Consider the following 14,941-nt stretch of genomic DNA (forward strand, 5'->3'; position numbering starts at 1 on the left):
AAATGATTATTAAAATAGTATTTATGATTAATAAACACACACACACACACTCACACTCTCTCTCACACACCCACTCTATCTCCAACACACACTCATCTTTGCTGAGTCTCACTATTTGGCAATGGAGCATTATGAGCATTATATAGTGAAGATAAACAGTGCAAACAATGCATGCTTATTTCTAAATGATCATTAGAATAGCATTTATGATCAATAAACACTCACACACACACACACACACACACACACATACATACACCCACCCACACACACACACACTGATGTGACTCTGCAGTTCTCACTATTTTCCAATAGGTCCCGTTCAGCTGCCAAAAGCGTGTTTAATATTAAAATACATTAAAAACAAAGCACACTTAAATCACAATATCCCGAACAGACATCGTGTTGACAAATCACACACCGAGATGTAGAAATTACTCGGCATTTACGGGGCATAAAAAGGGGTTAAATCGAAGTTAAATCCTGCACGTTATAAGCGCAGTGAAGTTTTTTTTTTCTGACGTTTGAGCTTTTTGTTGCCTAATGACACAGGAAATGGAGCCAAAAAAGGAGCTTCGCTGCTGTTAAAACAAGCCCAAAAAATAAACACACACAAAACATCAAGCAGACCTGAACAGACATCCCGCATTTACAAAAAACACACATTCTGTGCAATATGTTTAGAAAATAAAAGCGTGTGCTGCAAACCGAGGAGAAGAGGAGAAGAGAAGCGCCTTTGGCTGCTTGTCAGATGGAGCTCTTTATTTTTCTCTCTCTCTCTCCCTTCCGACACTGTGTTGATTAAAAGAAGAAGAAATAACAACGCGTATTGTATTTAAAATGTCTGCGGACCTGTTAGCTGAGCATCTCCACGCTGTAAAAACGGCAATAAGATGTGTAAAACTCCGAGCAGGACGTTAATTCCCGACGCTCCGTGTTGGGACTCCCTCTGCGCCGCCATGCTAACTAAGCTAACAGCGCTAGCATCGGCTAACACTGTTTCTCACACGGCTTCGCGTTCTCTCGCGCTCGCTCTTTCTCTCTCTCTTTTTTCCTCCCAAGGTTGCCAGATGGATGATAAAACAGTAAAAATAAAATATAAAAAAACATGATCACTTCATATACCAAATGTTGCAGGACCTTAAGGTTTTAACCTGAGGTAAATAAATAACATCTAGAATACATTTAGCATGAGGCTAAAACCAGGTTTATGTATTATTACACTGAAAGAGTGCAGCACCTTACATTGAATTTAAACTTTAACCAGGATTTAAATCTTAATATATGTATTAATCCTGCTCTGTTAAACTTTAAACTTTCTTTCGAAACAATATAAATTACACTTAAGCCATAATTTACTCGTAGTTTTAGTTTAACATTTAAAATGTAGACTTTTTTTTTTTTTTGCACAAAGAAAAAACGGATGAGATAACAATGAGTTCGCTCTAATCCGGGATTTGTTAATCTGGGAATTTTTTTTTTTTTTTTTTTTTTTTTAAACAACAAACTCTGAGTTCTTTAACCTTAAGAGATGTTAAAAAATGTGTAGAATAGCATTTAGCATATCACACAGATAAACTAGGATATGCTCCAGTAAGGTAAATAGTTACTAAATGTATATAAATGTATAAATTGTATACTGAAAAGGAGCTGCAAGACACTTTGACTTCAACTTTATCCAGGATTAAATCAAAAATGTATTGATGCGTGTTGTTCTATTAAACTTTAAACCTCGCTTTAAAATAATCTGGATTGCATTTAATCCTAGAGCTTCAGGTCCGTATCAGATTAGATCCGAATTAGATTAGCGCTTATCTTGGATTTGTTCCAGGATTTCTTTCCATTTGTATTGTACCAAGCATTCATTGCACCTTTAAACCTTTATAACATAAACGAAAACGTGTAGAATAGCATTTAGCGTATGATTGAAATAGGTTGCACAGGCGAAGGTAGTGTAAATAACTGATAGACATTATGCCACAAAAAAATTATGCACATTTAACTTTAATTTTAATCAAGATTTAATCACACGTTATTGATTAATCCAGTTGTATGAAACTTTAAACCACTTTTTTTTTTTTTTTTTTTAAATAATCTGGGTTGCATTTAGGCTATAATTTAATTCTAGTTTTAGTTTTACACAAAATGTAGGCCAATAAGGATTAGGTCCGATTAGATTAGAGCTAATCCAGGACTGTTAATCTGGGATTTGTTTACATTTTTGTTTAACTTTTTAATTTGTTGATTGATTGAGGCATTAATGAAAACGGTAAACTCTGATTAAAACAGGATAAATGATTAGAATAATTTAGCAAATGAGGATAATAGGCTAGGATATACTGCAGTAACGTAAACAGTTTAATATACTGAATATTCCCCAAAGGACAGCTCTTCTAATTTAAACTTTAATCAAAATTTATTTCTTAATCCAGTTTAAACTTTAAACATTGTTTTGAAATAATCTGAATTGCATTTAAACCTTAATTTTTTTTTATTTGACTGTAAACTTTGGGTGGGTTGCACCAAGGATTAGATTAGAGCTAATCCAGGATTTGTTAATCTGGGATTTATTTAAATTTGTGCTAGTTGTTTAAACTCTGATTTAAAGAGGTGTAATTAAATGTGCAGAATAACATTTATATAAACTACGCCTAAAATAGTCTAGCATAGACTACTGTAACATAAATATTGAACTTTATACTGAAAATGTTCAACTTTTACCCAATATTTGACCCTTTTAGACATTTAATTAACATTTATGGAAGGAGTCTCCGGTGTCAGTTTGTGGTTTCTACTTCCTCTGTAATATGAATGACATGCTCCATGTTTGTTTTTTGTTTTTTTGTTTGTTTGTAGTCCTATTAACTTCAAGAAACAGAACGAAAGAGACGCTGGTGAGGGAACGACTGTTTACAGCTGCTATAAAGTAAGTTCCACAACATTAAATGTAACTATAAACGGATAAAATGTGCAAAACTAGACAGTCATTGTCCTATTAAAAAGGGTGACAGTACGACTAAACGCAGGTTTTTTCTCCAACCTGGCAACCTGAACTAGTCAATTTCGCCGCAATTCTGGGTTGCCTGTTACAACTTTCTAACGCACAAGCATACTATTTTTAGTCCTTCTGGAATGTAAAAAAAATGTCTTTAACGTAGCATTTTTTTTAAATTAACACCGAATCCAGTGTAAATTATTTATCATTTAATATGAGTGCATTAGCTAGGCAGAACTGTGTACATGACATGATATCTGTTTATGAATATTTAGTGTGTCTTGTGTTTATAAGTAGATTTCATATCTACAATTTGGAAAATGCCAACCTGGCAACCTTGTTGCTGAGTCCAAAACAGCAGTTTATCACAACTGTTACTCTTAAACACTTAATTAAGATGTCTCTTCCACTCTGATTGCTTTTTTAAACTCCAAAAATAATGTTTAGTCTCTTTACAGCCTCCTACATCACCCAAGAATGACAAACACATAAAACTGTGCAGATCTATAACTCAGTCATACACTATTTATGACTCATCGCAGTGTTAAATCTGAAATATTATCATATACAATACACTTTGCCTTAAATCACAAGTTGTGCAGTATGTGTATTTGTATACAAACTACACCAGGGGTCTATTTTGGTAGTTTTCGGTGTTTATTTACAAACCAAACTAGTGAAGGCACAAAAAGTAGAAGTATAAACAGACATAACTCAAAAGTAAATATTACAGGCTGTATTTTGACATTTGTTCAGCAAAAAAAGCTGCGAAAGTTTTACCCAGTATTCATTCCACCATCCACATTTCTGAGTCTAAATCCAAGAATAAGGTCTTTCATTTTTAATATCAGACGCTTAACTTAACCCGTGTGTGCGTGTTTTGTTTTTATTAAACCAACATATGAAACATAATAATATAATAATAATCTAGCCTCACAGCTCCAGTGCAAAACCTCAGAAAAGAAATTTACTCAAGAAACAGAACACATTTTGCATTGACAGCCCACTTTGATGCTCTGGAAACAACATGACGTTTCTTTAGATTTATTTATTTCAACTTATATACTTGAATAACATTTGAGCAAATAATATATAACATGTATTTTTGTGTGTTTGTGTGTGTTTGTGCAGACTTGGTCAATCCACGTAGTCGAAGTCTTCTGGAATCTCGAAGGCTTTATTCAATCGATTATCATCCAAGCTGAACTTTCTCTTGGCCCATGCTTTGATAGCAAACACGTTATCTAGGGGATATAAATTTATTCACTGTATGTGATTCGCAATACCGGAATGTTTGCCAAATATTAGACAAGTTAAGATCAATAAGACAGAATAGCCATGTCACAAGAATTGAAAGAATTGTTTAGTTGAAACTGTGAGAAATCTGTAGCTGAGGTGGACACAATCCACCTGATTCTCACACACACACACACACACACACACACACACACACACACACACACACACACACACACACACACCTGTTCAGCTCCTTAAAACTCAATATAGTGCAGATGGCCTAAAATATCTAATGGTCTAATATATTGAGCAGTTTATTGCCGCAGTCATGTGCCGTCCGATTAAGGAAAAAATGAAGTGCATCAGATCGCACCAGTGCATTCTGAAGTTTACAGCAACATCGACTCAATCCCACATCTAACGAACTTCACTGGAGCTACAATAATGTAATGGAATGGAATGGAATGGAATGGAACAACGCTTAGGGCGGAGATGGAGCTCCTTCCAAAATAGAAATAAGGTCAGGTCGACAAGGGTGTGTTAAAAACAATATCAGAATGCAGCTTTAATTTAAGTGTTTGCTAAGCTACAATGACTCCATGGCTTGCTAGGAACAAGCTGGATCTTCTGACCCAACAAAATGCAAACATTTCCAAAGAGGGTGTATATTAATATAAACGCACACAAAAACGAAGCAGCGTTCGGAATACATGATAACACAGCACGTGCGTCACAGATCCAGCTGTCACGGTAGCTAAGAAATCTTCACAGTCCTCGTTAAACCTTTATCTGTCTAGCTAACAGCGCTCAACAGTATGCACTAGGGTTAACATACTATTCTTACTCTATTTCCATCTGTAGTATGCCGATTTGGGACGCAGCCCAGGGCTACTGGCGTAAATGTTGCAGTGTAGATGAAGAGACGACGAGTGTGTGTTGCACGTCTAGTTATGTCCACTGGGAAACTGTTTCAGTTCCTGGATTAGTTCCTGAAAGCACACAGTTAGAAATGGCAGGATTTTTATTTCCTACAGCTGAAACTTACCAGTCCATCTGGACACGGCTTCCTTCGCTGTAACGTTCTCTTTGCCTACAGAAACAAAATCATTGCTCATTTTTAGTATTTATTTTATACTATTCAAATTACAGTCACCATATTTTCTGTATATTCACTGTATTTTTTCTGCCGGAGTGAGTCGTACCCTTCTGAAATTCTGTCTGCTCAGTGTTCACTATATATATATATATATATATATATATATATATATATATATATATATATATTTTAAACGGGCAAATGTATAAGTCCTCTGTGAGCAGCTGTACTAAGGAGGATTTTGTGAGGAGGATAATGATTTCTTCGTGTTTGAAACGGAGTAGCGATGCACCTGAAATTCTACACAATGCTGGTTTTAAACTGCACTAACAATTTGGGGTTTAGATCAGACTTTATCTTCTTCTTATTATTATTATTATTACTACTATTATTATTATTATTACTACTATTAAGAAAAAGAAAAACAACAATTTTCTTCTCCCTTCATATTTATGATATACTTTCCTTTTCTAATCTTTATTTATTTCTTTTTCATTCTTTATTTTTAAATATATATATATATATATATATATATATATATATATATATATATATATATATACACACACACATACATACAGAGAAAAGGTACTCAAAAATAAAATAGTTAAATAGGCAAGTAATTTCTAATAATAATAATAATAATAATAATGCAGTAAACAATAGCAGTGACAGAAAGATTAAAACAATGCCGTGTAAAAAGTTTAATATGATATGTAAAGATATTTGTGTAACGTTTAATCATATATTATTTATAAAGATAATACTCACCATACTCTACTTTATTTCAATATTACTCATTATATTATAATAAAACAAATAGAATAGTACTATTTCCTATTTTCTAGAAGTGTTCACAATTTGTGTCTTTATGTATTGGCAGTATAATACGTTTGCTTCTTTCTGAAAAGAAATGCTTAAAATAATAAAACTGACCGCCAGTTCGACAAGGCATAAACGGTTGGGCCTGAACCGACCGTCTTCTATTTGTTTCGTCATAATCTCACAGAGAGAAATAATACAGAACATATCCAAGACTTGCTGAGATAGGACTTCTCGCAGGCCTAAAGCACTTCTGGGCTTGACTAAACGGCATGTTATTCGCTTGTCGCAGCTCGAGGTTTTGTTTTGTATTGTTTCGCTGCAGTCACTGTTTTGATGGTAGTTAGGTGTTGTAGTTCAAATCTTTAAATGAGGACAAGTCGAGACACGCTGAAGCTCAGGTGGATAAAATGCCACCTCTGGAGTGACCCATTGTCTTGGACCGCCAGTAAAACACAATTCAGCCGTGTTAAACGGTGTATAAAAGTCCAGACCGGCTTCTATAGTTACTTCTAAAATTGTTTATAGACATTCAGACACCAGTGCTATGAACGTGACGTGTCCCGGCCATCCGAACTCAAACGAAGGTGTGATAGCTGTGCGATATCGGACTGCGGTTTGCCTTACATCGGGTTGTATTTGATCTTTCATTCGCAATAGTTGATATGATACAGCATAACCGATGGCAAACTTGATAACTGGGTCACTGTAAAGTGAGTCATTTCTCATATGAACTCATTTCTTTCATCAGAACCCAAGTAATTAGGCAAAAGCACACCCTAGCATTACAGTAAACGTTATCGCTTTCCTTCCAGCTGTATGGTGAAATGCTTTACCAGAAGAAAAAAAAAACAAAAAAAAAACTATGCGTGTGCAAATATACCCACTACAAAGGTCAAAGCACTGCAGAATAAATTACTCACATTACCATTGATCACTTTTCCCCTTAGATTATACCGTGTTCTTTTTCAAAGACTATGTACACAAGGTCTAGGCATACATTTTTCACAATAAGTCACGTTCCTGGGATATCGTAAACATCGTGAAATCCTTTTATTCAAATAATTAGGTTTTTTGTTGTTGTTGTTTAAATTTTGTGCCTAAATGCCAACATTTGTACAGACTTTTATTTTATTTTAATCTCTTCAGCATTAAATATTGCTAAAGCAAAAGTAAAAACAAAATGTATTAATTGTTTGAAATCCTACACGTGGTGATACATATAGTGTATCGTTAATCCTTTTGTTTATTCGCCTAAACAACTGGATGCCTTTAACTATTCCTGGATACAGAACCTGACTGACGTTTGGACAGGGGGTCGTGTCTCTTACGTGTGTAGAGAAATGTTCTGTGTTCATTTGTTTCATGGCAAACTCAACAGAACGAGTGAATCACTCAGACACCTGCATGAGAGTTTCACGGGCGTGGCCGATGCAGCTGATATAACATCATTTGTGTGCCTGACCTCGTTTGTGTGTTTTGTTTGATTATCACGGTCAAGGCAGGGTGGCGTATGTACACGTATGGTTATGTAAGATGAGGCGACATATTAAAAGTTAAAAAACAACAACATGCCATCATGAGCCACCATGTCGTGGATTCTGCAAGCCTCGTTGTGTCAGGGAGCGGAGTCACCCTGAACCAGGCCACGCCCACCAGGACAGAAAGGCGTAGGATAAATTTGATCAGTCAGAAGGACTTTGGATTGATTATTTGAATTACTCATCGTTCTAAGGGGACGAGTGGAGCCGAACCACGGCAAGAAAGACAATATATGCCACCTACGACATAACGGAGCGAATAAGTTTTTCCTTTAATCTGTCAACTGTGTGCAGAATCTTTTAGGATTTGGGTCAACTACACTCAAAGTGCTTATGTGCCGAACTTGATCTGCGTTCTGTACTTACGCATTTCCTCTACCACTTCTGGATCGCACTCTTTATATTTCTCCAGCTCAGCACGCAGGGTTTCTCTCTGCTCTCTCAGAGACGTGAGCTCCTTATGAAGAGTCGCTCTCTCCTCCTAAACACACACACAAAATTGTGAGATAAATGTATTTTAATTCGATATATTTTGATTCGATTCACAATACCGGCGTCACGATTTTTTTTTAAATTCAGTCCCAGAATATTTTTGGATAAAACCTGAACAAAGAAAAATAAAGTACGGTTTAATACAGAAATCAAAATGCACCAAAGGTTCACCATGCCTTAAAATATATATAAATAAATACATTTATAAATTCTCCCAAAATGATGATTATATTTTGAAACATAGCAGCGCCTGAGGCATCATTTTAACAAGAAATAGAGCTCCAAAGTCGGATAAAATGACCGTGTTTTGCGACTTCTGTTCTCGAGCGCTGTAGCTCGCAGTGGCACGGGACTGGTGTCATTTCAAGGCTACTGTAGAGACCTTTTTAACGGTTACATGGTCTTCTAACTGTATAACGTAGCGTATAATGCGTGTACGTTGTTGTGATCCAGAACTATCAGGCCCAGCACGCTCTCTCTATAGTGTAACTCTATGGGTTATATTGAGACCTCTGGTGTTCAAACAGTGTAACTGCATTAGATGCATAACTAATAGAATGCTGGTTTCCATGATGTGAAAGGCACATTTCCAAGATGCTCATCGTCACATACAGTCAGCCTTCCATATTCGTGAGTTTAACGTTGGCGGATTTGATTATTCAAGAGTTTTCGTTCAGTAATGAAAGGGAATTATTCTGGAGTTTTGCAAAGTTTAGCAGGTCATAAACGCTATAAAATATAATAAGTGTAATAAGTGTAGAGCTGGGCGATATATCCATATAATATCGATATTGTGATAAATGATTATGCGATAAACTTTTCTGAGATATCGTTGGTATGGTGATTTATTTTGTACTTTTTTTTTAATAATTACAAATTAAATGGTACTGAACGGATGTCGTTGAGTGTACACGTTTCGTGATACGATATTTTCGTCATGTCGCCCAGCCCTAGTACGGTGTATTGTTTTACTTTTTATGTGTGTTAAGTATGAAGCCTGGAGGTATTCATGTTTTTTTTCCACATCTGCGGGGGTCCCGCGCCCCAACAATAATAATCGTTACGCCCTAACACAAAATATTACAAATGAAAGGATTCAAAGCAAGAATCAGTAGGAGTTATGGGACTGGAGTATGGGTTGGAGGTATAAACAGTTAAAAAAACAAAAGAAAAAAAAAAAACTGAGGGTAGTTACATTCAAAAAGCTGATAATGAAGGAACATGTCTGTTAAACCAAACACAAAAAGTCTCAGTGGTGTAAATTTCTAAGTCTTCTTCACTCCTAAGGGTGTGCAAATTTTTGCAGAGTAATGTTACATTTATCACACCTGTCTGATTATATAACTCAATGCTGCAGACACTAGCAGAAACCGCTAAAATTGATGTGCAGCAACAAATCTCCGTTTCCCCGGTAATCCTATTAAATAAAACCCACAGTAAGGATGTTTAAAGGGATTGTTATCAGGGATCTGAAAGACCAAAGCTAAAACAACTTAGAGATTAAGTAGAGCGAGTCGTATGGCAACGAGTGTGTTACAGCACGAACATGTCAGATTAGTGAGCGCCAACGGAGCTCAAGTTGACTCGATGAAATCTTCGTCTTATTCAGCTGCAGTTTTTTTTTTGTTTTGGTTTTTTTTAAATCGTATCAATTGGACGATTTGTCTGAAAATCTGATGATGTTTTAGCTCACATTTACGCAGAAATATAGAAAATTCTGAAGGGTTCACAAACTTTCAAGCACCGCCGTATGTATGAAAATCAATCTTAGAATTGATAAATATCATACTTTTTATATGCTATAATATAATGTGTAATGTTATTATACACGTCAACATTGTTGTAGCATTAAAAAAAATAACATTCTTTTAAATATACAGCATATATATCATTTTAATTATATTTCTATTTGTTGTTTTTACATACTGGACTGTAAATGATGAGTATTAGCGTACACTAAATTATATTATAGTGTAGTGTAGTATTATATAGTAAAGAATGCTATATTATACCAGGTGCAATATATACTATATTATATTATACTATATAACAATAGGTTATAGCTGAATGAGTGTGTGAGTGTGAGACAGGGAGCTCGTACAGTATCTTGACGTCCCTCTTTGGCTTTCTTTACGGCCTGCTGAAGAGCCACTCGCCGCTGCGTTCCGTCCTCGTGCTGCAGAAAAAAGATAAAGGACCTAAATATTCTTTTTATAATCAACGAACATTCAAAATCTACCTGTAAAGAACAATACATATATGTACACAGTTGGATCCAAATGTAATTACAACGAAAGAAACCCGGGTAACGTGACTCCGGAGCAGCGGATTCTCAAGTCAGACTGAATTTCGTCCAAATCACTTTAACATCCGTGTGGTCTCGATCGAGAACACGTACGGCACAAACCGCAGAAATACATTACTAGCAAAGTTTGGAATTCAACGTCCTCGACGGTATAAAATCCACACATACGGATGCACCGAGAAGAAGATGAACGATGTACTGAGACGCTGTACAACGCCAAGAGCTGTGTTTTAAAAGCTTTAATACCGAGCGGTGAATTAATCTCGCCGTGGAGACTCTTAAAGGTGCAATAAGTCGATTTTATTACTTGTACAGATGACCAGAAAGATACGTAGAAAAATATAAAAGGTTTAAACCGTGGCATTGGCAGAAGAATCCCGAGGGGGCGTAGATCCTGGGGGCGGAGCTTCGTGAACATGTGCGGGAACGAGAGGGGTGGGCTTAAGGTAAAGTAAAAAAACACGTGCAAGTTGAAGACACCTACTTAATCATCAGAAACCTAATCTTGAAGAAAAATCTGACCTATTGCACCTTTAATATGGAGGGGGGGGAAAATCACTATACATATATTAAACATGAATTTAATAACTGCAGGAAATTCCCAAATGTAGAAAATAAATAAACAATATATATATATATATATATATATATATATATATATATATATATATATATATATATATATATAAAAAACACTTTTGGTGTCTGGTTTAAATTAGAGCAGCATTAAAGAGGGAGGGGGGGGGTAATATTTATGGGACAAAAGATGTTACAATAAATAAAAATCCACAGCGGATTAAAGAGCAGCAGGAAAACTTCAGATCTTCAGATCACTTCTAGTTAATTAGATCTGTAATATACAAGCGTACAGCGAATAAAATATTTAGCGTACAGTTAAATAAATAAATAGATCGATAGATAGATAGATAGATAGATAACGCGCCATATCTCCACGTCCATCCTTCAAACTATATATTAGCGTTCGCCGAGAGTGAATGGTCAGTGCTGAACCTGCAAGACTTTTCTCACCAGTTTCTCCAGATCGTCCAGTTTGCGTTTGCGGGCGTGAAGAGCTTTACTGGGAAAAGCCCAGAAATAATTCGAGGTTCCGACTCTCTCCGAGTCCACCATGTTGTCGTCCACCAGGCTCTGCAGCACTTCTTTCACTGACATGGGGGCTGCACGGGACACAGCGCCGCATTACAGACAGCGTTATCAGTCCGGTGTTTATTACGTCCGTGTTGTAAAAAAGAATAATTCAAATCAAATAAAAGGATTGTTGAACCGTAAAGGATGCAGCCGAGGTGGACGAATTTCAGATTCGTTTGTGTCACTCAAGGCGTCTTATTTTGGGTGAATTTAATGGACATAGCTGTTAATAAAGACTCGTTACTACGTACTACGGGTGACGGGGCCTTTTCTTCTTCTGCTCCAAAACTGTGGAACTCATTAAATCTGATCTTAGAGAAGCCAAGTCTTTTAGTGTGTTTAAATCTTCTCTTAAAACACATTTCTTAAGGATTGCTTTTAGTTGATGACTTTGTGTTTTGTTATTTAACTAATTATTAATATTAATTGAAATTGTACTTTATTATTAACTGTTTTTTATACATGCCTATATACTCTTACGCAAACACCATTTAGAGGGCTTTTTAAAATATGCTATATAAAATAAAGTTTATTATTATTATTATTATTATTATTATTATAATTAACCCTATAATTCTGCACACTATACGTTTCATACAGTCTAATATCTCATATACCATGATAACAGTTAAGACATTATCATGACACAAACAGTTTATATCAGGAAATCCCTCTAGTTCAAACAATATAAAAGACCTTATCTTAGAAAAAAATGATAATAAATCAAATTTTTCTACACAGGCATCTTATGAGTTTTGGGACTTTACTTACTGATTCCTTTGGTTTTTGGGGCGATTTTTTCAAGGTCCTTTAACTGAAACACGTCTTTCTGGTGGAGAAAGAACAACGCAGTTTCACCAACAACTCCTAAACAGACGTGTTCTGATGATCATAATCAGTTATCTGATATATTACAACATTTAACAGGCACAATATTGTTATTACAAACACTTAAAAATAGCCTCTCTAGCCCTGAACTCCAGTCAAAAAATAAAAAAAAAATCGCTTGTCCTCGACACGGACAGCAAGCTTATAATTACTCGGCTCTGTCTGCTATTACATTAAACATTTCTACTTTACAGTTTACTTTTCAGTGAAAAGAATGAACTCATTTACCGTTTCAAAGAATATCTCCATCATACGGCTTCGTTTCTCCTCCAGACTTAGGCCTTTCTTCTTCGACTGTTTGGAGGAAACAAGGCCAGTGAAAATGGGATTCAGTATACGAGCACGTCATTTACACGGACAACAAATACATGTGTATATGTGTCTATTGAAATATTCTGTGCATACTGTATATGAAGTACTAGGGCAGCACGATGTCTAGAAATTCAAGGACAAAAATGTAAGCGTTTTATGACTGAACTCTTTTTACCGGAGTTTTTGCGTGTGTTCGGCACTGAATTTATTCGTGACGTCACACCCCATAGTAGCGGTTAATGTCTCATATGAATGTAGACACTCAGGACTTCACGATTTGCAGTTTTTCCATAAGTATTTCTTTTTTTTAATGTTATAATTTTATTGTGGTATCTCCCTGCTCCCTAGCAGCTAAACACAGTCACGATACTCTATACACAGAAACCCAACAGGCAGTCCCTCCGGGATTTTGCGAACACACAAAATAACAAGCAAACTCCACAATATTCGGACGCGCTTGCACTTTTTCAAGCCCAAGCCCTCTTAGCGTCACGAGCGTCGAACATGACTACAGTTAAAAGGTCTCATTTCTCAACAAACAGCACTGTGAAAGACCGTGCTAGACAATTTTTGCACAATTGCAATTTCGCAAAATTTTGAGAAGCAAAACGAAAAGAAAACCAGCAGCAAAATCCAACTTTTTTGGCCACAACAATCGCAAGAGAACTCACGGAAATCCTGTACGGACTGGCTAAACACAGAGTCAAGTTACTCTACACACAGAAACCCAACAGTGTCCTCACTAATCTTAGAACAGGCTTGCGGCGATAAAATCATTCGTTTTGTTTATTCTGATGCAGAATGGAATGACAGCGTACCGTGAGAAAGGGTTACATCATATTAGATAAGTTAGAAGGGACTGTGATGTGAATAGATTTCAGATTTCAGGGTGTATATGCGGATACGGCTCTGGATCCATGGAAGACGAACGAACAAGGAGGGGGACGCTTATAAATTGTTCGTAGTTTAGCACATTTAAAGTGAATATGCAGTTTAGGAAAAACACTACACGCATGAGTGAGTTAACAGACATTATAATAAAAAATACAGATGGTCTTTAATAGTAGTGGGAGAAAAGATTTTTCCACGTGTTCCCGCCCGGTTTCGAACCGAGGACCTTTCGCGTGTTAGGCGAACGTGATAACCACTACACTACGGGAACCGAGCTGAAAATAAGGCGGCCACTTGCGGTTTCTAAACCTCATTACACGTCCTGCTGTTACACTCATAATATGGTTTTTTTTTTACAGACATCCAAACTAGTGCATTTCACAGAAATAAACCATTTATGAATAAATGGGTAAATTTACCAGTGGCTGGTTATTTATTATTATTATTATTATTATTATTATTATTATTATTATTATTATTATTATTATTATTATTATTATAGCAAAGCTAACCGGCTAACCACAACAAACCTTCATGTCTACGTGGCCAAATCAAGCTCTTCCTCCTTAAACCGAATATAACGACCACAGACACCATTTCTAGCAGACCTACCATTTTCTTAAATTAAGTTCAACGAAGTTCTTCAGTCAGAAAGTCAGAAATGTCGTTGTTATTCCCGCCAACAACTGAAAACAGCGTTTGAACAGCGTGGCGATTCCAGTGCGCATGCGCAGTTCCTCTTACAACTTTCTCCCTTGGATTGTCTGTCAGTCTGATTAAACTTAAGTAGCACTTTTATCACTATTCAAGGCTCGAGTTGTTGTTTTGAGCGCATACAAATAACATCCGTCTAAAAGCAAATATTGTCCATGAGCTCGTTCTTGCGTAAATTGAGATGGTCAGTTTATTTTAAAGTTCATTGCCTAAGTGCCCTCTAGTGGTCAATCTGGTGCAGTACTCTTCTTCAGGCACAAGATGGCGGTGTGACTCATCACTTTCTCTCACTGCTCACTGAACCTGCTGTGTATGTAACAATAAATAAAACAGTTCCTTTCCGCCCTCTTTCATAACATCAATTTAGTTGAATTAGATGTTAGTTTGGGTTCAGTGTTTGTGTTTGTCTCATGTCAGTTAAATTTTGTGTGTCTGGTTTATGTTCATTTTAGGCAGCCATTGCGTGGTCATAAATGGGCCTTTTTGGAAGCCTTATA

General features: G+C 36.2%; 2 protein-coding genes and 1 non-coding gene across 3 annotated transcripts in view; all 3 read right to left on the bottom strand.

Annotated features, from left to right (window-relative positions):
• tmem131l (transmembrane 131 like) overlaps positions 1-1,034 on the bottom strand; it is a 40,229-nt gene extending 39,195 nt beyond the window's left edge. Inside the window, exon 1 of the mRNA XM_017461070.2 lies at positions 853-1,034. Coding sequence (XP_017316559.1) covers positions 853-961 — 109 coding nt within the window. The 5' untranslated portion in view covers positions 962-1,034. The remainder of the gene's footprint in view (positions 1-852) is intronic.
• Positions 1,035-4,097: 3,063 nt separating this feature from the next.
• mnd1 (meiotic nuclear divisions 1 homolog (S. cerevisiae)) lies at positions 4,098-14,460 on the bottom strand. Its single transcript, NM_001200795.2, is given in 8 exon segments — positions 4,098-4,239; positions 5,280-5,324; positions 8,060-8,174; positions 10,287-10,361; positions 11,520-11,668; positions 12,411-12,468; positions 12,756-12,821; positions 14,343-14,460. Coding segments are annotated over 8 exon segments (618 nt in total). The 5' UTR covers positions 14,346-14,460; the 3' UTR covers positions 4,098-4,132.
• Positions 13,929-14,001, bottom strand: trnav-aac (transfer RNA valine (anticodon AAC)). The gene has a single exon. It is a non-coding gene; the product is annotated as a tRNA-Val (tRNA).
• Positions 14,461-14,941: the final 481 nt, after the last annotated feature.

The sequence above is a fragment of the Ictalurus punctatus genome, chromosome 29, assembly GCF_001660625.3.
Source record: "Ictalurus punctatus breed USDA103 chromosome 29, Coco_2.0, whole genome shotgun sequence".
Classification (NCBI taxonomy): Eukaryota; Metazoa; Chordata; class Actinopteri; order Siluriformes; family Ictaluridae; genus Ictalurus; species Ictalurus punctatus.